At 59.7% G+C, this 21,145-nt stretch overlaps 1 protein-coding gene across 1 annotated transcript in view; it reads left to right on the forward strand.

Annotated features, from left to right (window-relative positions):
* Positions 1–21,145, forward strand: part of CELSR3 (cadherin EGF LAG seven-pass G-type receptor 3) — a gene marked incomplete at both ends in the record, with an annotated part of 29,455 nt that overhangs the window by 294 nt on the left and 8,016 nt on the right. Inside the window, 27 exon segments of the mRNA XM_080696662.1 lie at positions 2–23; positions 240–3,160; positions 6,372–7,022; positions 7,291–7,516; positions 7,674–7,789; positions 8,131–8,219; positions 8,319–8,476; positions 8,983–9,146; positions 9,421–9,546; positions 9,631–9,800; positions 10,776–10,961; positions 11,428–11,544; positions 11,888–12,059; positions 12,576–12,717; positions 12,809–12,929; positions 13,208–13,391; positions 13,690–13,795; positions 15,043–15,154; positions 15,326–15,535; positions 15,778–15,973; positions 16,165–16,320; positions 16,678–16,849; positions 17,349–17,516; positions 17,725–17,851; positions 17,943–18,149; positions 19,558–19,732; positions 19,873–19,985. Coding sequence (XP_080552788.1) covers positions 2–23; positions 240–3,160; positions 6,372–7,022; positions 7,291–7,516; positions 7,674–7,789; positions 8,131–8,219; positions 8,319–8,476; positions 8,983–9,146; positions 9,421–9,546; positions 9,631–9,800; positions 10,776–10,961; positions 11,428–11,544; positions 11,888–12,059; positions 12,576–12,717; positions 12,809–12,929; positions 13,208–13,391; positions 13,690–13,795; positions 15,043–15,154; positions 15,326–15,535; positions 15,778–15,973; positions 16,165–16,320; positions 16,678–16,849; positions 17,349–17,516; positions 17,725–17,851; positions 17,943–18,149; positions 19,558–19,732; positions 19,873–19,985 — 7,307 coding nt within the window.

The following is a 21,145-nucleotide window of genomic DNA, read 5'->3' on the forward strand; positions in this document are numbered from 1 at the left end:
AGGGGCCCGGGGCGGCGGGGCGGGCCCGAGGCCGGGCCGGGGCGGGGGGCGATGGCGCGGCGGCCGCGGCGGCGCGGCGCCGGGGGCCCGCCGGCCCCGGTGCTCCGGCTGCTGCTCCTGCTCTCTTTGTTCCCCGTCGGCCGCGCGGAGCCGGGGCGCGGCGGGGGCGTCGTCCTTTGTCCCGAGCCGCCCGGGGCCCGGGGCTGCGCGGCGCCCGCTGAGCCGCGCCCGGGCCCCAGCCCGCCGGCCCGCCGCGGCGCCCGGCCGGCGTCAGCACCGCGCGCGGCGGGGACAGCGCCCGCGCCCGCGTCAGCACCGCGCGCGCCGCGGACAGCGCCCGCGCCCGCGTCCGCGCCGCGCCGCCGCCGCGCCGCCAACCGCCGGCCGCACTTCCCGCAGCAGCACTACCAGGCGCTGGTGCCCGAGAACCAGGCGGCCGGCGCGGCCGTGCTGCGCGTGGCGGCGCAGGACCCCGACGCGGGCGACGCGGGCCGCCTGCTGTACTCGCTGGCGCCGCTCATGAACAGCCGCTCGCTGGAGCTGTTCAGCATCGACGCGCACAGCGGCCTGGTGCGCACGGCCGCCGCGCTGGACCGCGAGAGCATGGAGCGCCACTACCTGCGCGTGACGGCGCACGACCACGGCTCGCCGCGCCTCTCCGCCACCACCATGGTGGCCGTGACGGTGGCCGACCGCAACGACCACGCGCCGGTGTTCGAGCAGGCGCAGTACCGGGAGACGCTGCGCGAGAACGTGGAGGAGGGCTACCCCATCCTGCAGCTGCGCGCCACGGACGGCGACGCGCCGCCCAACGCCAACCTGCGCTACCGCTTCGTGGGGCCGCCCGCCGCCGCCGCCGCCGCCGCCTTCGAGATCGACGCCCGCTCCGGCCTCATCAGCACCCGCGGCCGCGTGGACCGCGAGCACCGGGAGAGCTACGAGCTGGTGGTGGAGGCCAGCGACCAGGGCCAGGAGCCGGGGCCGCGCTCGGCCACCGTGCGGGTGCACATCACCGTGCTGGACGAGAACGACAACGCGCCCCAGTTCAGCGAGAAGCGCTACGTGGCGCAGGTGCGCGAGGACGTGCGCCCCCACACCGTGGTGCTGCGGGTCACCGCCACGGACAGGGACAAGGACGCCAACGGCCTGGTGCACTACAACATCATCAGCGGCAACAGCCGCGGCCACTTTGCCATCGACAGTCTCACAGGTGAGATCCAGGTGGTGGCCCCTCTGGACTTCGAGGCAGAGCGCGAGTACGCCTTGCGGATCCGGGCCCAGGATGCCGGCCGGCCTCCCTTGTCCAACAACACGGGCCTGGCCAGCATCCAGGTGGTGGACATCAATGACCACGCCCCTATCTTTGTCAGCACGCCCTTCCAGGTCTCGGTTCTGGAAAATGCGCCCTTGGGCCACTCGGTCATCCACATTCAGGCCGTGGACGCGGACCATGGGGAGAACTCCCGGCTGGAGTACTCCCTAACTGGCCTCGCCCCTGACACGCCCTTTGTGATAAACAGCGCCACGGGCTGGGTCTCTGTGAGCGGCCCCCTGGACCGGGAGTCTGTGGAGCATTACTTCTTCGGTGTGGAGGCCCGAGACCACGGCTCACCCGCGCTGTCGGCCTCGGCCAGCGTGACGGTGACTGTGCTGGATGTCAACGACAACCGCCCTGAGTTCACCATGAAAGAGTACCACCTCCGGCTGAATGAGGATGCGGCTGTGGGCACCAGCGTGGTCAGCGTGACGGCCGTAGACCGCGACGCCAACAGTGCCATCAGCTACCAGATCACAGGCGGCAACACCCGGAACCGCTTCGCCATCAGCACCCAGGGGGGTGTGGGCCTGGTGACCCTGGCCCTGCCGCTGGACTACAAGCAGGAGCGCTATTTCCAGCTGGTGCTTACCGCATCTGACCGAGCCCTCCAGGACCACTGCTACGTGCACGTCAACGTCACGGACGCCAACACTCACCGGCCTGTCTTTCAGAGCGCTCACTACTCCGTGAGCATGAACGAGGACCGGCCGGTGGGTAGCACCGTGGTGGTCATCAGCGCCTCGGATGATGACGTGGGCGAGAACGCGCGGATCACCTATCTTCTGGAGGACAACCTGCCCCAGTTCCGGATTGATGCAGACTCAGGGGCCATTACACTACAGGCCCCGCTGGACTATGAGGACCAGGTGACCTACACGCTGGCCGTGACCGCACGGGACAACGGCATCCCACAGAAAGCGGACACCACGTACGTGGAGGTGATGGTCAGCGACGTGAACGACAACGCCCCGCAGTTCGTGGCGTCCCACTACACGGGGCTGGTCTCCGAGGACGCCCCGCCATTCACCAGTGTCCTGCAGATCTCAGCCACCGACCGGGATGCTCACGCCAACGGCCGGGTCCAGTACACTTTCCAGAATGGGGAAGACGGGGATGGGGATTTTACCATCGAGCCCACCTCTGGCATCGTCCGGACCGTGAGGCGGCTGGACCGAGAGGCCGTGCCAGTGTATGAGCTGACTGCCTATGCGGTGGACCGTGGCGTGCCCCCGCTGCGGACCCCAGTCAGCATCCAGGTGACGGTGCAGGACGTGAACGACAACGCGCCTGCCTTCCCAGCTGAGGAGTTTGAGGTGCGGGTGAAGGAGAACAGCATCGTGGGCTCCGTGGTGGCCCAGATCACCGCAGTGGACCCTGACGAAGGCCCCAACGCTCACATAATGTACCAGATCGTGGAGGGGAATATCCCTGAGCTGTTCCAGATGGACATCTTCTCAGGAGAGCTGACGGCGCTCATTGACCTGGACTACGAGGCTCGCCAGGAGTACGTGATCGTGGTGCAGGCCACATCTGCTCCTCTGGTCAGCCGGGCCACCGTGCATGTTCGTCTGGTTGACCAGAACGACAACAGCCCTGTGCTTAACAACTTCCAGATCCTCTTCAACAACTACGTGTCCAACCGCTCAGACACCTTCCCCTCGGGCGTCATTGGCCGCATCCCAGCTTACGACCCCGATGTCTCCGACCACCTCTTCTACTCCTTCGAGCGAGGCAATGAGCTGCAGCTGCTGGTGGTCAACCAGACAAGTGGGGAGCTGCGCCTCAGCCGGAAGCTAGACAACAATCGCCCTCTGGTGGCCTCCATGTTGGTGACTGTCACAGGTGAGGGGTAGGGACAGGCAAGTGACCCAGCGACCATAACCTGTCAGGACCTCAGGGACTCCAGAGGGCACCTCAGATCAAAGAGTGGCTTCCACGCCTTTCATGTATCCCTGCAGTGTTGGGTTCCTGTGCACCACAAGATCTGCCGTTTACCTCACAGGGACTCTGGCTTAGGTTCTCGGGCAGTCTCTGAGGAACCCCCCAAATCCTAGAGTGTCAATAATGGTCTGCCACCCCAGCAGTAGCTACTCTATCCCCAAAAAGCGGCAGAAGAAATCCTGGGATGATGTATAAGGCCAGAATGCCAGTTAGTACGTACTATGACCATTTTGTTTTTCTTTTTTTTCGGGTCTGGGGATGGAACCCAGAGGCATTCTACCTCCGATCTACACCCCCTGCCCTATTTTTCATTCTTTATTTTGAGAGAGGGTGTCACTGAGTTGCGGAGGGCCTCACTAAGCAGCTGAGGCTGTCGGTGAACCGCCATCCTCCCGTCTCAGCCTCCCGAATGCTGGGATCACAAGCGTGCGCCACCACGACCGGCTCCCATGACCATTTTTAGAAGAAGATTTATTTTGGGTGCAGTCCAAACCTCACCCCATCTGTGCAGGAAAATGAGACTAGCAGTTGAGTGGTCAGAAACAGCGTATTACTGTGGTGGCTTCAAGCAGAGTGAGCCCACATTGGTCTGGCTGCTATCCAAGGCCCTGTCCAAGGCCCTGATCTTTGAGGAATGTCAAGAGGCCATCTGCCTCCAAAGCCCCAGGCTGTCAAAACTCCCACGCCCTCCCTAATAGGAGGGAGCAGGTGGAAAAAGCTCTTGAAGGCCTACCTGCTGGAGGCTGCAGAAGTTGGGAGACGGGCTTTAGTAGTTGCTTGTGTGTGTGAGTAGTACTGGGGATTGAACCCAGGGACATTCTACATCCGAGCTACACCCCTAGCCCTATTATTATTATTATTATTATTATTATTATTATTATTATTATTTTGCAGTACTAGGGATGGAATCCGGGGACATTCAGCCTCTGAGCTATACCCCCTGCCCTATTTTTTATTCTTTATTTTGAAACAGGTCTGCGGAGGGCCTCACTAAGTAGCTGAGGCTGTCCGCGAACCGCGATCCTCCTGTCTCAGGCTCCCGAATGCTGGGATGGTAAGCGTGTGCCACCACGCCCGGCTTAGTAGTGGCTTTAGTAGTGCTCACTTCTCACTTCTGGAGCTGAGACTCCTGGCACTGCCAGAGAAGCACAACCTTCATTTACTCTCAATTCATGCAATGGCCAATTTTTTTTTTTTTTTTCTGGTATTGGGGATTGAAACGAGGGACGTTCTACCGCTGATCTATATCCCCAGCCCTATTTTATTTTATTGGTACTGAGGATTGAACCCAGAGGCATTCTACCTCCAAGTTATACCTCCAACCAACTTTCTTTCTTTCTTTCTTTCTTTCTTTCTTTCTTTCTTTCTTTCTTTCTTTCCTTTTTTGTGGTACTAGGGGTGGAACCCAGAAGCTTTCTACCTCTAAGCTGGCTTTGAACCTGTGTGATCCTCCTGTCTCAGCCTCCCAAGTACTGTAATTACAAGCGTGTGCCACCACGCCTGGCTTCTTCCTTCCTTTCTTTCTGTTGAGGTATTGGGGGATGGAACCCAGGGGCATTCTACCTCTGAGCTCCACCCCCAGCCCTATTTTTTTTATTCTTTATTTAGGATCACGCAGGTTCGAAGCCAGCCGTGCTGGCTTAAGAGACCCTGTTTCTAAATTTAAAAAAAAAAAAAAAAAAAAAAAAAATATATATATATATATATATATATATATATATATATATATATATATTTGTGGACAGCCTCAGCTACTTAGTGAGGCCCTCTGCAACTCAGTGAGACCCTGTTTCAAAACAAACAGAGGCAGAGACAGGAGGATCTCAGTTTCAAGGACATCCTAGGGAGACTGTTTCAAAAGAAAAAAAATAAGCCGGGCGTGGTGGCGCACACTTGTAATCCCCGCGCTTGGGAGGCGGAGACAGGAGGATCGCACAAGTTTGAAGCCAGCCTCAGCTACTTAGTGAGACTCTGTTTCTAAATAAAGTATAAAATAGGTCTGGGAGTGTAGCCTAGAGGTAGAAGGGCTTCCAAGAACCCCAGTACCACCAAAAAATAAAAAATAAAATAAAAAGGGCCAAGGGTGTAGTTTGGAGGTAGAATGCCTCTAGAGTCAACTCCCCGTTCAAAAAAAAAATATGGTGATGTGTGTGTGTGTGTGTGTGTGTGTGTGTGTGTGTGTGTGTCCCCACACACGTGCACATATGCATGCAAGGGGTGTGGTATGGGTATAAGTCAGGGCCCAAGATCCTCCTCCTAGAGCTTTCTGACCCAGGATTCTGGGGAATGGCATTGGATGATCTGTGGCCAGAGCCCCTTTCCAGTGCAGAACAGTTTGCTGACCAGAGATAGGGGTTGGGTGACGCCTGCTGTGGAACCTTCCTTGTTTTGTGGAGGAGGTTCTCCGCACCCCCCCTCGCGCCCCCCCCCCCATTAGGGGTTTTACCCAGGGGCATTCTACCTCTGAGCTCCACCCTCAGTCCTATATTTTATTTTATTTTTTTTCCGGTAACCCAAGGGCATTCTACCTCTGAGCTACACCCCCACCCCTATTTTTTGTTCTTTATTTTGAAACAGGTGTCACTGAATTGCAAAGGGCCTCACTAAGTAGCTGAGCTGTCCTCCGCCAACCTGATCCTCCTGTCTCAGCCTCCCAAACACTGGAATTACAAGCATGGGCCACCATGCTCAGCTTAGTCTTTATTTTGAAACAGGGTCTCACTAAGTCGCTGAGGCTGGCCACCAACCTGTGATCCTCCTGTTTCAGCCTCCTAAGTACTGGGATTACAAGTGTGCATGCGCAGCTGGAGGGGATGTTTTGCTGGCTATGCTACTCTGGAAGAGGGGAGAGGGAGGCAGCTGGACGTGGTGGCTGGCTAGTGGCCTTGCTGTGGGTCCTGAATGGGTTATTCTGTTGCTCATGATAACTTGGGAGAGGTGTCCTTGGACATCCACTTCGCAGGGCATGGTGCGGGGCTGTTTGCCTCCGGGCCCAACCCCCTCCTGTTGGGGGTCAGGGAGGAAGCAGCAGCTTGCTGACACCTGGACTCACTTGGGTGCTGGTGGGCTCGGCCGGTTGGCTCCAGGCCGCTGACCCCGTCCCTGCCTGCAGATGGCCTGCACAGCGTGACAGCGCAGTGCGTGCTGCGCGTCGTCATCATCACCGAGGAGCTGCTGGCCAACAGCCTGACGGTGCGCCTGGAGAACATGTGGCAGGAGCGCTTCCTGTCGCCGCTGCTGGGCCGCTTCCTGGAGGGCGTGGCCGCCGTGCTCCACACGCCCGCCGAGGACGTCTTCGTCTTCAACATCCAGAACGACACGGACGTGGCGGGGACCGTGCTCAACGTGAGCTTCTCGGCGCTCGCGCCGCGGGGGGCAGGCGCCGGCGCCGCGGGGCCCTGGTTCAGCTCGGAGGAGCTGCAGGAGCAGCTGTACGTGCGCCGCGCCGCGCTGGCCGCCCGCTCGCTGCTCGACGTGCTGCCCTTCGACGACAACGTGTGCCTGCGCGAGCCCTGCGAGAACTACATGAAGTGCGTGTCGGTGCTGCGCTTCGACTCCTCCGCGCCCTTCCTGGCCTCGGCCTCCACGCTCTTCCGGCCCATCCAGCCCATCGCAGGCCTGCGCTGCCGCTGCCCGCCCGGCTTCACCGGGGACTTCTGCGAGACGGAGCTGGACCTCTGCTACTCCAACCCCTGCCGCAATGGCGGCGCCTGCGCGCGGCGCGAGGGCGGCTACACCTGCGTCTGCCGCCCGCGCTTCACAGGTGAGCGCCCCGCTGCACGGGTGAGCTCCGTGCTTCATAGGTGGGCACCCCGCTGCACAGGTGAGCGCCCCCCTGCACGGGTGAGCTCCCCAGCTGCACACGTGAGCTCCGCGATGCACATGTGAGCTCCCTGCTTTACCAAAGCCGCAGTGCCCGCCTGTGGAGCTAGGGACTGGACGTTGGGCTGGGCCTGGCTGCAGGGCATGGCCGGGCCTGGGAGTGGGCCAGGCGCAGTCGCTGGGGTCCCTGACCGCATGTTGCTCCGCAGGAGAGGACTGCGAGCTGGACACCGAGGGCGGACGCTGTGTGCCGGGCGTCTGCCGGAACGGGGGCACCTGTACCAACGCGCCCCATGGTGGCTTCCGCTGCCAGTGCCCTGCAGGCGGCGCCTTTGAGGGCCCTCGCTGCGAGGTGGCGGCACGCTCCTTCCCGCCCAGCTCATTCGTCATGTTCCGTGGCCTGCGGCAGCGCTTCCACCTCACGCTGTCCCTCTCGTAGGTGCCCGCCGCGTCTCCGCCTCCATGCCGCCCCCACCTCGTGACCCTGAGTCAGGCTCCTGACTGCCATCCCTGGCTCGCTGCCCCACCCTGCCTTCTCTCGCGCGTGGGTGTGAGGTCCTTCCCGCTTCTAACGCCGCTGCCCCTCGGCCAGGTTCGCCACGGTGCAGCGCAGCGGGCTGCTCTTCTACAATGGGCGTCTCAACGAGAAGCACGACTTCCTGGCCCTGGAGCTGGTGGCCGGCCAAGTGCGGCTCACCTACTCCACCGGTGGGTGTTCCAGCAGATGCAGGACAGCGAGGGGCGCGTGCGGGTTGTGGGGCCCGAGGAACAAGCCACCGTCCCCTCAGGTTTGTCTCGTCCCACTGGAACGCACGTCTCAGTGCCCAGCAGACAACAGTGAGGACCCGGTCATTCCCCTGGCCATTCCCCTTCTCTCCAAGTGTCTTTCTCCTGTCTCTTCAGGGGCACCTGGCCCAGCCAGCGTGGTCACCAGGGATGTACTGATCCCATGCGACCAGGATGCCCCAAGGAGTAACTGCCTGTATGAGTGGGGTGGGGTGAGGCTACTCAGCAGCTCCAAGCAGCTCTCGCATGCATGTCCCCCGCAGGCGAATCCAACACGGTGGTCAGCCCCACGGTCCCAGGCGGCCTCAGTGACGGACAGTGGCACACAGTGCACCTGAAGTACTATAACAAGGTGAGCAGGAGCCTGGCCTGGGGCCGGAGGGGCTGGGGCTCCGCCGTCCTCAGCGCTTACCCTGGGGGCACTGTTGACTGGTGTGCCTGGGTTCTTTAGCCCCGGACGGACGCCCTAGGGGGTGCTCAGGGCCCCTCCAAGGACAAAGTGGCTGTGCTGAGTGTGGACGACTGCAACGTGGCTGTGGCTCTGCAGTTTGGTGCCGAGATTGGCAACTACTCCTGTGCGGCCGCTGGTGTGCAAACAAGCTCCAAGAAGTGAGGCCAGCCCCACACTGGCATCCTCGTCCGTGAGGGCCCCCCGGCCCCAGTGCCCACTCCTCCCCGACCGCCAGATAGCCCTCCCCTTCAGGAGCCCACTCGCCCTGGCCACAGCGCAGGACTCTCCCCCAGCTCCCTGTTCCAAACAGTCCCCAGGCATTCAGGCCTTTAGTTTCCACTCCCCAAACCTTCAGCTCTAGCCTCTTAGGCTTTTCCCCAGCTCCTTGCTGGTCTCACCTCCCAACCCCACTTCTCCGTCCCCTACCCAGGTGCCCAGGTGCCCCTGCCCTCCTCACAGCCCTCAGCCCTCTCTCCCACTGCTCTGCCCATCACCATGTCGCCTGTGCACTCCCAGAGCTTTGCTAAGGCCTCACTCCCTGGAAGCCTGGCCTCCTCCTCCCTTACCACCCTCCCTCTGAGCCCTAGCCCCACTTCCTGTGGCCCCCAGCAGCAATCCTGCTTTGGCTCCAGTCCCACCAGTGACCCAGGCCCCTAACTCCCAGGTCCCTGGACCTCACGGGCCCTCTGCTCCTGGGGGGTGTCCCCAACCTCCCAGAGAACTTCCCCGTGTCCCACAAGGACTTCATCGGCTGTATGCGAGACCTGCACATCGATGGTCGCCGCGTGGACATGGCGGCCTTTGTTGCAAACAACGGCACCACAGCGGGTAGGCTTGAAGCTCCCACTAACCCCACTGTGACCCTGCCCCACCACAAGGAGGCGCTGGCGGGCTGCATGGAGTGGTGCCAGATCTGACCATGATGTGGCTTCCTTTGATGTCATGCCCTGCTACAGCCCAGCCTTTAAGGCCTTTCTCCCACCTACCCCTGCATGAACTGGAGCCTCACGTGTCTGCTTTCAGCCCCTCTGGACCTGTGTCCTGCCCAGCGCTCGTGCCCTACCCCGCGTTTTCCTATCTCCCGTCTGTCTCCCTCTCCCAGGCTGCCAGGCCAAGCTGCACTTTTGCGACTCCAAGCCCTGCAAGAACAATGGCCTCTGCTCAGAGCACTGGGGCGGCTTTAGCTGTGACTGCCCTGCGGGCTTCGGCGGCAAAGACTGTCGGCTGGGTGAGTGGCCGCATGGGGCAGGGGGCTGCGGGGCAGGGCTTTTCTGAGTTGGGGCCTATGACCCTGTTCCTCCTCTTCCCTCAGCCATGGCCCATCCCTACCATTTCCATGGCAACGGCAGCCTGAGCTGGGACTTTGGAAGTGACATGCTGGTGTCTGTGCCCTGGTACCTGGGGCTAGCATTTCGGACACGGGCGACGCAGGGGGTCCTGATGCAAGTACAGATCGGGCCACATAGCGCGCTCCTCTGCCAGGTGTGTCTGTCCTGATGCCCTGCCCCTCAGCCCTCGACTCCCCTGCTGGCAGCAGCATCTCCACGGGGCCGGGCTCAGGCACACAGCGAGCTTCTCTGCCAAGTGTCCTGACCACACTGCACCGGGCTCAGGCACACAGCGAGCTTCTCTGCCAAGTGTCCTGACCACACTGCACCTGCTCCTTGACTCTCCCCACCGTGATGTTCTCTGAAGGTGCAGGGCATGAGCATCACTCTCCTTGCTAGCTGCACCAACCTTTGATCCCAGCTCCTGCCCTCTACCCCTTAACTCCTATCAGCAGGAGTTAACCATCCTCTGGCAGGGTACAATGTGTGCCAGGTATAGCCTTGACTTCATGCTTCTTTTTATTTTATTTATTAATTTGTTTATTTTTGTGAAACCCAGGGGTATTCTACCACTGAGCTACACTGCAAGCCCTATTTTAGTCTTTTCTTTTCTTTTCTTTTTCAGTACTGGGGATAGAAGTCAGGGGCCTTCTACCTTCAAGCTACACCCCCAGCCCTATTTTTTTTTTTTTTTTTTGTGGTGGTACTGGGGTTCCTGGAAGCCCTTCTACCTCCAGGCTACACTCCCAGACCTATTTTATATATTTTTAAAATTTGGAAACAGGGTCTCTTAAGCCAGCGAGGCTGGCTCCGAACCAGCGAGATCCTCCTGTCTCCGCCTCCCAAGCGCGGGGATTACAAGCGTGCACCACCACGCCTGGCACCAGCCCTATTTTTTATTTTGAAACAGGGTCTCACTGAGTTGCAGAGGGCCTCACTAAGTAGCTGAGGCTGGCCATGAACTGCGATCCTCCTGTCTCAGCCTCCTGAGAACTGGGATTACAAGCCTGTGCCCCCATGCCTGCTGCCTCCACCCTCTGACCTCTGAACCCACCCAGTCCCATCTCCCAGCGCATCTCCCAGCTCAGTCTGGAGCTCTAACCTCGGGGTCGTGCATCTCTACCCACAGCTAGACCGGGGGTTGCTGTCTGTGATGGTAACAAGGGGCTCGGGCCGTGCTGCCCACCTCCTGCTGGACCAGGTGACTGTCAGTGATGGTCAGTGGCATGATTTGCGGCTGGAACTGCAGGAGGAACCAGGTGGTCGGCGGGGTCACCATGTCTTCATGGTCTCACTGGACTTCAGCCTCTTCCAGGTCTGGCTTCTGGCCCAGGGCAGGCTGTTCTCAGTGCCTCTCTGCTCCCTCACTGCCAAGCCAGTGCCCTTCCCTGTGCCCCTCCCCCATCCTTGTCCTGGGCCCACCTCACCAGCCAGGCTGATCACCGTCAAGCCTTCCTCGTGTCAGGGAGGCTGCCCAGATTCCTGGCCTGGCCTTGGGGTACCTCTGTAGTCAGCACTTCCCCTGACAGCTGAAAGGCCCTCCTGGTCTCTGCTCTGGTCATGGGCCCAGGAGAGGGTCTTATCTGAGCCCAGCTCTTGACTGGGGCCTTTGTGTTGTGCTGACATCCATGCCCCAGCTGGTTCCACATGCTTGGGGGTGCCTCACTCCCCGACCACGCCCTTGTACAGAGTGTGTTCGTGCAGGGCTAGAAGGCCAGCACCGACTCTGCGTTGGCAGGGTCCACGAGGCCCCCCTCAGTGCTGACTGTCCCCTCCTCCAGGACACCGTGGCGGTGGGGACTGAGCTGCAGGGCCTGATGGTGAAGCATCTCCACGTGGGAGGCCTGCCCCCCAGCAGGAAGGAGGAGGCTCCTCAGGGTCTGGCTGGCTGTATCCAGGTGGGAGTCAGTATGGGAGCATGATGTGAGGGCACTGGGCCAGTGGGCAGGTGTCAGGTGCTCTGACAGGCTGAAAAGCAACACTCAAGTCAGGGTTGGCATGGAGGATAGATGTCCCAGAGCAGTCAGAGACAGTTGAGGCTGTTCTGTGGCACTGGAGGTAAGACTCTAGCTTAGATTATCAAGGGTCATGAGGGGTCTGTGTCAGAAACAACACAATTTGAGGTCCTACAGGGGCTATTTGGGAGACCTGGGAGGGACTGCATGGACTGAGGGCTGGTTTGCAGGACTCGATGCTGAGGGGCCTTTGTGTGGGCCTCACCCTTGCTGGCTGTGTCCACAGGGGGTGTGGCTTGGCTCTACACCCTTGGGGTCCCCAGCGCCACTACCCCCCAGCCACCGAGTGAATGTGGAACCAGGCTGCGCCGTGACCAGTGCCTGTGCGTCGGGCCCCTGTCCACCCCACGCCGACTGCCGAGACCTCTGGCAGACTTTCTCCTGCACCTGCCGACCAGGTGGGTCTTGAGCGGGTAGGGAAAGTGTGATTTGAACAGGAGCAAAGGGCTCGTGGCGCAGACTGGGAGACGAGCCCGGGGTGGTGGCATATGCTTGGAATCCTAGTACTTGGGAGGCTGGGACGGGAAGATATGAGGGCAGCCTCAGCAACTTATCGAGACCCTGTTTCAAAATAAAAAAAAAAATAAAAAGGGCTGAGGGTTGCCAGGCAAGGTGGTGCACACTTGTAATCCCAGTACTTGGGAGGCTGAGACAGGAGGATTGCAGGTTCGTGGCCAGCCTCAGCAACGTAGTGAGGCCCTGTTTCCAAATGAAAACTAAAATAGGGCTACGAGGTGTAGCTCAGAGGTAAATGCCCCTGGGTTCAATTTCTAGTTCCCAAAACAAAAAAACCCAAAATGAAACAGAAAGACTGGGAGACTGGGAAGTCTGGAGGAGGCGGGGAGTGTGAGGGATGGGTGCCCTGCCTTCCGTGCTGTTGGCCAGAGCCCTACACTCCCTCACCCGATCTGCAGGTTACTATGGCCCAGGCTGTGTAGACGCCTGCCTCTTAAACCCCTGCCAAAACCAGGGCTTGTGCCGGCGCCGCCCAGGAGCCCCTCACGGCTATGCCTGCGACTGTGCCGGTGGCTATTTCGGACACCACTGTGAGCACAGGTGAGATCCTGGGGGCCAAGGGTGGGGAGATGGGGCCCCGGGGAGATGGGGGCCCCCGGTCACTGCGCGTCTCACTTCGCCTCATCCCCAGGATGGACCAGCAGTGCCCGCGCGGCTGGTGGGGGAGCCCGACGTGTGGCCCCTGCAACTGTGATGTTCACAAGGGCTTTGACCCCAACTGCAACAAGACGAACGGGCAGTGCCACTGCAAGGTTCGCCTGCCCCTGCCCGCTCAACCTATTAACCTTGGCTCTGTTCTTGGCCGGTCTACTGACCTGTCATCTGACCTAGGCCCTAGCCTCTTACCCATGTCCTGCAACCAGCTGTCATCTCTTATCCTTGTCCCCTGACCCCTTCCTCCTCTTCATTTGAGGCCAGTCTTCCTTCTGACCTGTGTGCCTGCTGCCCCGAGTCCCTGGCAACCTGATCCTTGACCTGAGACCCTGCCATAAGCCCTCTGACTTCAGGCCCCTGACCCCTCCTCAAACAGGAGTTCCACTACCGGCCACGGGGCAGTGACGCGTGCCTCCCTTGTGACTGCTACCCCGTGGGCTCCACTTCGCGTTCGTGTGCACCCCACAGCGGGCAGTGCCCCTGCCGCCCGGGAGCCCTCGGCCGTCAGTGTAACAGCTGCGACAGCCCCTTTGCAGAGGTGACAGCCAGCGGCTGCCGGGGTGAGCGAGCTCCGCCAAGCACCCGTGAAGGGCTGGTTCTAGCAGGCTGCCACTCGGGGGTCAGCGGCATGCTGGGGGAGAGGGCTCTGGGGAGCTTCCCTGGGGGGAGACTGTTAAACCAGGGAGCCCTCGTTTGCCCCCAGTACTTTGCTAACCTATCGCAGAATCTGGCAGGCAAGCTCCTAAGAAGCCGGCAGGGGTGGTGGGCAGTGGCCCTGGGTGTGTGGCAGAGGGAAACAGGCGTGAGGGCCTCTTGCTTCACACCCTGGCCCCCTGGCTGAGCCCCCTCTCTCCTCAGTGCTCTATGATGCCTGCCCCAAGTCCTTGAGATCTGGCGTGTGGTGGCCGCAGACTAAGTTCGGCGTCTTGGCCACGGTGCCCTGTCCCCGGGGGGCCCTGGGTGAGTGTGTGGGGGCATCGCTGAGGGTGGGCGCGCCTATTCTCTGGTTGGGAGCTGCCTCTTTTCCTGAGTTGGGTGGCCTTCTGTGTGTAAAGAGGTGGGAGTGGGGTGGGGTCCACTGGGCCCCTCACTGCCTCCTAGGGGCTCTGGGTCCTTCCCTCATTAAGCCTCATCTGTTTCTCTTGGCTTCTGGGCAGGATTGCGGGGTGCAGGTAAGGGGTACGTGTTTGCTCAGGTGCGCTGCCCCCTCCCATTGCCAGAGCTTTTGCAGATCCCTCGGCTGCTTAAGGTCCCCGCAGACCCCTCCCTGCTGCGTGAAGTCTCTAAAATCTGTTCCCAACTGCCTGATATTCCCGGAGGCCCTTCCCTGATGCCTGAGGTCCTCAGACTCCTCCCCATCACCCCAGGACTCTGCAGAGTCCTTTCCACTTCCTAAGACCCCTGCAGACCCATCCTCAATTCCTGAGGTCCCTTTGGGGTTTTCTGTGCTGGCTGAGGTCACAGAAGACCCCCCTCCCTTGTCTGAGGACCCAGCAGCTTCTCCCTGCCGCCTGAGGGCCCCTTGGAAGCCCCCTGCTGCTTGGTCTCTGCAGTGGCTGGACAGAGGCTGTCTGTGTATGCATGCCTGCGTGTGTCTTTCTGTGCCTGTGCACGTGTCTGTGCACGTGAGTCTGTCTTGGAGGGACGGGGTTCTCTAAGTGAGGGTCACTCTTGCTGGTGACTACAAGCCTGTCTAGGGCGCAGGTCAACTTTCTCCCTCAGATTCCTTCTCAATCCCATAGACACGAGAGGGGGCTGACAGCCAAGTCACCCCTGGGGCAATTAAAGTCTGTGTGGGAACCTCGTGTCTACCTCCCCCGGGTCACACAGTACTCCTGGAAGACCGTGTCTGTGTTGTGTTTGTGAGTGTGAGGGGCCTGCAGGCTTGACCCGGCCCACGGGCTTGTGTGCGTAGCTGCAGGCATCGGCGTGGTGTGTGAATCTGGGCCTGTGTGTGTGGGTGTGAGGATCCCAGGTATCTACAGCCCCATCCCCGTGCTCTCCTTCCTGTGGTTGGTGGTGAGAATGGTCCTCAGACCCTTCAGGAATTGCCCAGTAAGCAGCTGGGGCCCACTCGGCCTGGGCTGCAGTATCCAGGCCTTGAGCCATAGATGCCTGTCATTCCAGCCTCTCCCTCGGGGCTCCCCTGGGATAGGAGAGGGTGCTGTGGTCATGCTGTCACAGGGGTATCCAGGCCCCAGGCCTAACCAGGGTTCGCTCACCCCCAGGTGCTGCTGTGCGGCTCTGTGACGAGGACCGGGGCTGGCTGGAGCCTGATCTCTTCAACTGCACCTCCCCGGCCTTCCGAGAGCTCAGTCTGCTGGTGAGAGCGCCCCGGCCTGCCCCTGCCTGCCCCCGCCCCCGAGGCCTCTGGTGGGGCCCAGCCTTTGGTCTTGGCCTTTCCTGGGTGCCCTTTGGTTTGGCCAGCCCTCTTCCTGTAAGGCTTGAGGAAGGCCTGTAGAACCACAAGCGGCCACTCATGTTGTTCCGGCAGCTGGACGGCCTGGAGCTGAACAAGACGGCACTGGACACGGTGGAGGCCAAGAAGTTGGCTCAGCGGCTGCGGGAGGTGACCGGCCATACCGACCACTACTTTAGCCAAGATGTCCGAGTCACTGCCCGCCTGCTGGCCTACCTGCTGGCCTTTGAGAGCCATCAGCAGGGCTTTGGGCTGACAGCCACCCAAGATGCCCACTTCAACGAGGTGGGCTGCATCCTGTTTTCCCAGTTCCCTGGCCCTATTTCTCAGGTTCATGCCCCTTGGCCCCAGCCCTGACCCCCCAGCTAGGTCCCTCCTGTCCCCGAGGGAAGTGAAAGTCCCGGGCCTTTCCATCCCAGCCCTTGCATGTTGGGGCCCTTCTAAGCACCTGTCCAGACCCCTCCAGCCTCCCTGCCCCCACTTATCCCACCACCTAGCTAAGCCCAGCTCTCTCTCCGTCCCCCTAGAATCTGCTGTGGGCCGGCTCTGCACTGCTTGCTCCGGAGACGGGGGACCTGTGGGCGACATTGGGGCGGCGGGCCCCCGGGGGCTCCCCAGGCAGCGCAGGGCTGGTGCGGCACCTGGAGGAATACGCCGCCACCCTCGCAAGGAACATGGAGCTCACATACCTGAACCCTGTGGGGCTGGTGACACCCAATATCAGTGCGTGGTGGGGGCGGGTCGCGGGGCTGGGGACCGATGGCACCCTCAGTACTGCGTAGGAGTAGGCTCTGCACTGGTAGCACAGGAAACGTGGCCTTGGAACATGGGTGTGAGTTTTCACAGGTGGGAACGGGACCTGGGCGTGTGGGGAGAGGTCCTTGATGGGCATCACCCTTCTTTCTCCTGGGCAGTGCTCAGCATTGACCGTGTGGAACACCTCAGTTCAACCCGGGGGGCCCGTCGCTACCCCCGCTACCATAGCAACCTTTTTCGGGGTCAGGATGCCTGGGATCCCCACACCCACGTGCTGCTGCCGTCCCAGACTCCACGGCCATCCCCGTCTGCAGGTGAGAGCCCGTGAGTGCCCCAGGCCAGCTGCTGCCTCCATGTCCTCCCTGGGTGCCATGCCACCCTCTTGCCAGTTCTCCCCGATTGGACTTTGCCCCCCTCAGAGCTCCAGCATGAGACCCTCCAGGTCAGCCCTCCACTCACCTTGCCGTACCCCTCGCTTACCAGACCCTCCACCACAGATGACCCTTTCCAGGCCTCGAATGTTCCTCCGTGGGCCTTGCTCCCCCACACCCCAGTTCTGGATCTGCAGGGAAGGAAGAGATGGTGTGCATCCTGCCGGGGTGGGTTCAGAGCTGGGTTTGCGGGTGCTCTGGGTCAGAGGTCACTGACTGGCTCTTCCCTCGCCCGGGCAGTTCTGCCCACAAGCAGCAGCATGGGAAACTCCACCACCTCGAGCGTGGGCCCCCCGCCAGTCCCTCCAGAGCCCGAGCCTGAGCCTGGGACCTCCATCGTCATCCTGCTCGTGTACCGCACCTTGGGGGGGCTGCTCCCCGCCCAGTTCCAGGCTGAGCGCCGGGGCGCCAGGTACTGTGGGTCGCGCTCCTCCCGGGCCCCTCACTCCTGAGCCTCGCCCAGTCCAGCACCCCCTTTTTGGTGGGAAGATAAGTGGATTCGAAGATTACAGAGACGCTCCTGCCACAGCTCCAGGGAGACCCGTCCGAGCTGGGTTCTGTGTGTCTCCTCTGTGGCTGTGCAAAGCAGCAGCAGAGCAGGCTGACGGCCCCAGAGCTCAAGACGGCCGGCCACACACAATGTGTGCAGAGCCAGGTCCAGACAGGCCACTTGGCTGATAGAAACAAGGTCAGGCTTGGGTCAGGGGGGGAGTTGGAGGTTATCCGGAGTTGCTTAGACCTCAGACACCAGTCTGAGCAGTGAATCTGAAGCCCCTGGCAGCCCAGCAGGGGCAGGAGGGGGCAACCTAGACCCTGGGTCCACCGTGCAGGTGGTACAAGGACAGGGGGAGGTGGGCATTCAGAGCTCGGGGGTGCAGCAGTATCAAAGCCCAGGTCGGGTGTCTTCTCAGGCTTCCCCAGAACCCTGTTATGAACTCTCCGGTGGTCAGCGTGGCTGTGTTCCATGGACGCAACTTCCTAAGGGGTGTCCTGGAGTCCCCTATCAGCCTGGAGTTCCGCCTCCTGCAGACGGCGAATCGGAGCAAGGCCATCTGCGTGCAATGGGACCCACCTGGCCCGTGAGGACCCCCTCTGGAAGCCTTTTGCCCCTCTGGAAGCCTCAGGGAGGCTCGTGAGGCCCCCGCCCCTGCCCCTGTACAGTTAGGCCCACGAGGAACGCTGCTCCCCATTCCCCGCACCCTTGGTCCCGCCCATGACCCCACCAGTCCCTGCCTGGCAGTGGCACTCCCTGCGGGGAAGCTAGAGCTGACTGTCCTGTGGCCGCAGGGAGGACCAGCACGGCATGTGGACGGCACGGGACTGTGAACTGGTGCACAGGAACGGCTCCCACGCGCGGTGCCGCTGCAGCCGGACGGGCACCTTTGGCGTCCTCATGGATGCCTCTCCCCGTGAGGTGGGGCTCCGTCCAGGGTCCTGAGGACACGGGAGGATGAAGGGGCATTGGGGCTCCACCCAGCACCCAGTGACCGTCCCTGTCTCCACAGCGGCTGGAGGGCGATCTGGAGCTGCTGGCCATGTTCACCCACGTGGCTGTGGCAGTGTCTGTGGCTGCGCTGGTGCTGACCGCAGCTGTCCTGCTGAGTCTGCGCAGCCTCAAGTCCAATGTGCGTGGGATTCACGCCAACGTCGCAGCTGCCCTGGGCACGGCAGAGCTCCTCTTCCTGCTGGGGATTCACAGGACCCACAACCAGGTGACCCCAGCGGGCCTGGGAAGACTGGAGCCAAAGCTTCAGGGATGCTCAGCTTGGGCTGGGGTTGGGCAGGATGCTGGGGTAACTTGCTCTGAGATAGGGTGGGAAGCAGATGCCTGGGCAGGGTCAGAAGTGGGGCAAGGCAGAAGAGGTGCCGATGAGCAGGCATGGTGGTGCACGCCCGCAATCCCAGTACTTGGGAGGCTGAGACAAGAGGGTCACAGATTTGAAACCAGCCTTAGCAACTTAGCAAACCTTGTTTGTTTTGTGGTACTGGGTATCAAATCTAGAGGCATTCTTCTTCCAGGCTACACCCCTATCCCTGTTTATTTTATTTTTTCAGTACTGGGGATGGAACCCAGGGACATTCTACCTCCGAGTTACAGCTCTAGCTCTATTTTTTATTCTTTATTTTTTGAAGCAGAGTCTCACTGAGTTGCAAAGGGCCTCACTAAGTAGCTGAGGCTGGCCTCTAACCGTAATCCTCCTGTCTCAGCCTCCCAAATGCTGGGATTACAAGCGTGCGCTACCACACCCAGCTTATTCTTTTTTTTTTATTATTTATTTATTTATTTATTTTTTTTATTGGTGCATTATATTCATACAACTTATTGGGGTAAAAAACTTGTGTGTACAAACATGTACTCATCGCTGATTTAACCCCTACCCAAATACTACCGCATTCCCTCCCCGTCCCTCCCTTCCTTGCTTGGCTTAGTGATTGACTTCGATATGTTTAAGTACATTGTGTGCTTTAGAGATTTTTCTCTTCTCCCTCCTTTCTCTTCCTTTAGGTTATCTTGTTTGCTCCTCTTTTCTCCCTAACTCTCACATATTAGGGAAATTATTTTTTTTGTGACTGACTAATCTTATTTTTTGTGACTGACTAATCTCACTTAGCATTATTCTTTATTTTGAAATCGGGTCTTACTAAGTTACTGAGGTTAGCTGCAAATCTGCCATACTCCTGTCTCAGCCTCCCATGTACTGAAATTACAGGCTTACACCACCATGCCCAGTAACCCTGTTTTTTTTTTAATTTAATTTAATTTAATTTATTTTATTTATTGTTTTTGGTGGTACTGGGGGTAGAACCCAGAGGCTTTCTACCTCCGGGCTATACTCCCAGACCCATTTTTTATATTTTATTTGGAAACAGGGTCTCACTAAGTTGCTGAGAGCCTCACTAAGTAGCTGAGGCTGGCTTCGAACCTGTGCGATCCTCCTGTCTCAGCCTCCCAAGTGGCGGGGATTACAAGCATGTGCCACCATGCCCGGCAGTAACCCTGTTTTAAAGTGAAAAAATAAAATGGGGTGGGGATGTTGCTCAGAGGTAGAATGCCCTGGGTTCTGCCTCTAGCACCGCGAAGCCAGAGGCGGCGGTGCTGAGGTCCCTTCCTGCTTCCAGCTGGTGTGCACCGCAGTGGCCATCCTCCTGCACTACTTCTTCCTCAGCACCTTCGCGTGGCTCCTGGTGCAGGGCCTGCACCTGTACCGCATGCAGGTTGAGCCACGCAACGTGGACCGCGGTGCCATGCGCTTCTACCACGCCCTGGGTTGGGGCATCCCCGCCGTGCTGCTGGGTGAGGCTGACCCTGACCTTGCCCCTGACCTGAATCACGACCCCAGCCTCTACCCTCTGTGCCGGCTCTTCACCCCAGCTCCTCCCACACATGGGGTCGGCAGTGCTAGAACACACTGCTTAGGTCCTTCTCTTCCTAAGGCCTTGCTGTTGGCCTGGACCCTGAGGGCTATGGGAACCCTGACTTCTGCTGGATCTCCATCCACGAACCCCTCATCTGGAGTTTCGCTGGCCCTGTTGTCCTTGTCTTAGTGGTGAGTGCCGACACCTGGTGCCACCCGTGTGCTTTCCTCAGGCATGGAAAGGTTGTGGGCAAGCGTGGCCATCGCCGAGGGGTACTGGTGACAGTCTACTGGCCTCCTGGGTTCCCTTTGCCTCTGTTGCCTGGTCCTGGAGTGACCGCTCCCCACTAAGCTGACATGAAGATGGGGGCATGAGCCGGGTGTGGTGGGCACGCTTGTAATCCCAGCGTTCGGGAGGTGGAGACCAGAGGATCCCAGCTCACAGACAGCCTCAGCTACTTAGTGAGGCCCTTTGCGACTCACTGAGATCCTGTTTTAAAACATAAAAAGCACCGGGCGTGGTGGCGCACGCTTGTAATCCCCATGCTTGCTTGGGAGGCTGAGACAGGAGGATCGCACAGGTTCGAAGCCAGCCTCAGCTACTTAGTGAGGCTCTCAGCAACTTAGTGAGACCCTGTTTCTAAATAAAATATAAAATAGGTCTGGGAGTATAGCCCGGAGGTAGAAAGCCTCTGGGTTCCACCCCCAGTGCCACCAAAAAAATTAAAAATAAAACATAAAAAGACTGGCCGGGGTGGTGGCGCATGCTTGTAATCCCAGCATTTGGGAGGCTGAGACAGGAGGATCACAGTTCGCAGACAGCCCCAGCTACTTAGTGAGGCCCTCCGCAACTCAGTGAGACCCTGTTTCAAAATCAAGAATAAAAAGTTGGGCAGGGGGTGTAGCTCAGAGGTCAAATGCCCCTGGGTTCCACCCCCAGACCCACAATAAATAAATAAATAAGAAGACTGCTGGGTGTGGTGGTGCACACTTGTAATCCCCGTGCTTGGGAGCAGAGACAGGAGGATCCCGCTGGTTCGAAGCCAACCTCACTGGCTTAAGAGACCCTGTTTCCAAGAAAAAGAAAAAGAAAAAAGGAAAGAAAAAGGAAACGGAGGGTATAAGATCAGCAGCTTGGCCGTTCTCTCAACCTCTCCCTCCATCTCTCAGCCCCTCTCTAGTGTCCATCTCTGGCTTCTGTGATGTTAAGCTCCTCTGTCTTTTTTTTTTTTCTGTCTTTTGTGTGTGTGTGTGTCGGGGGGGGGGTACTGGGGGTGGGACTTAGGGGGATTCTACCTCCAAGATACTTCCCTAGACTGCCATCCTCCTGTCTCAGTCTCCCAAATGCTGGG

Source organism: Muscardinus avellanarius, assembly GCF_963383645.1.
Source record: "Muscardinus avellanarius genome assembly, chromosome: 5".
Taxonomy (NCBI): Eukaryota; Metazoa; Chordata; class Mammalia; order Rodentia; family Gliridae; genus Muscardinus; species Muscardinus avellanarius.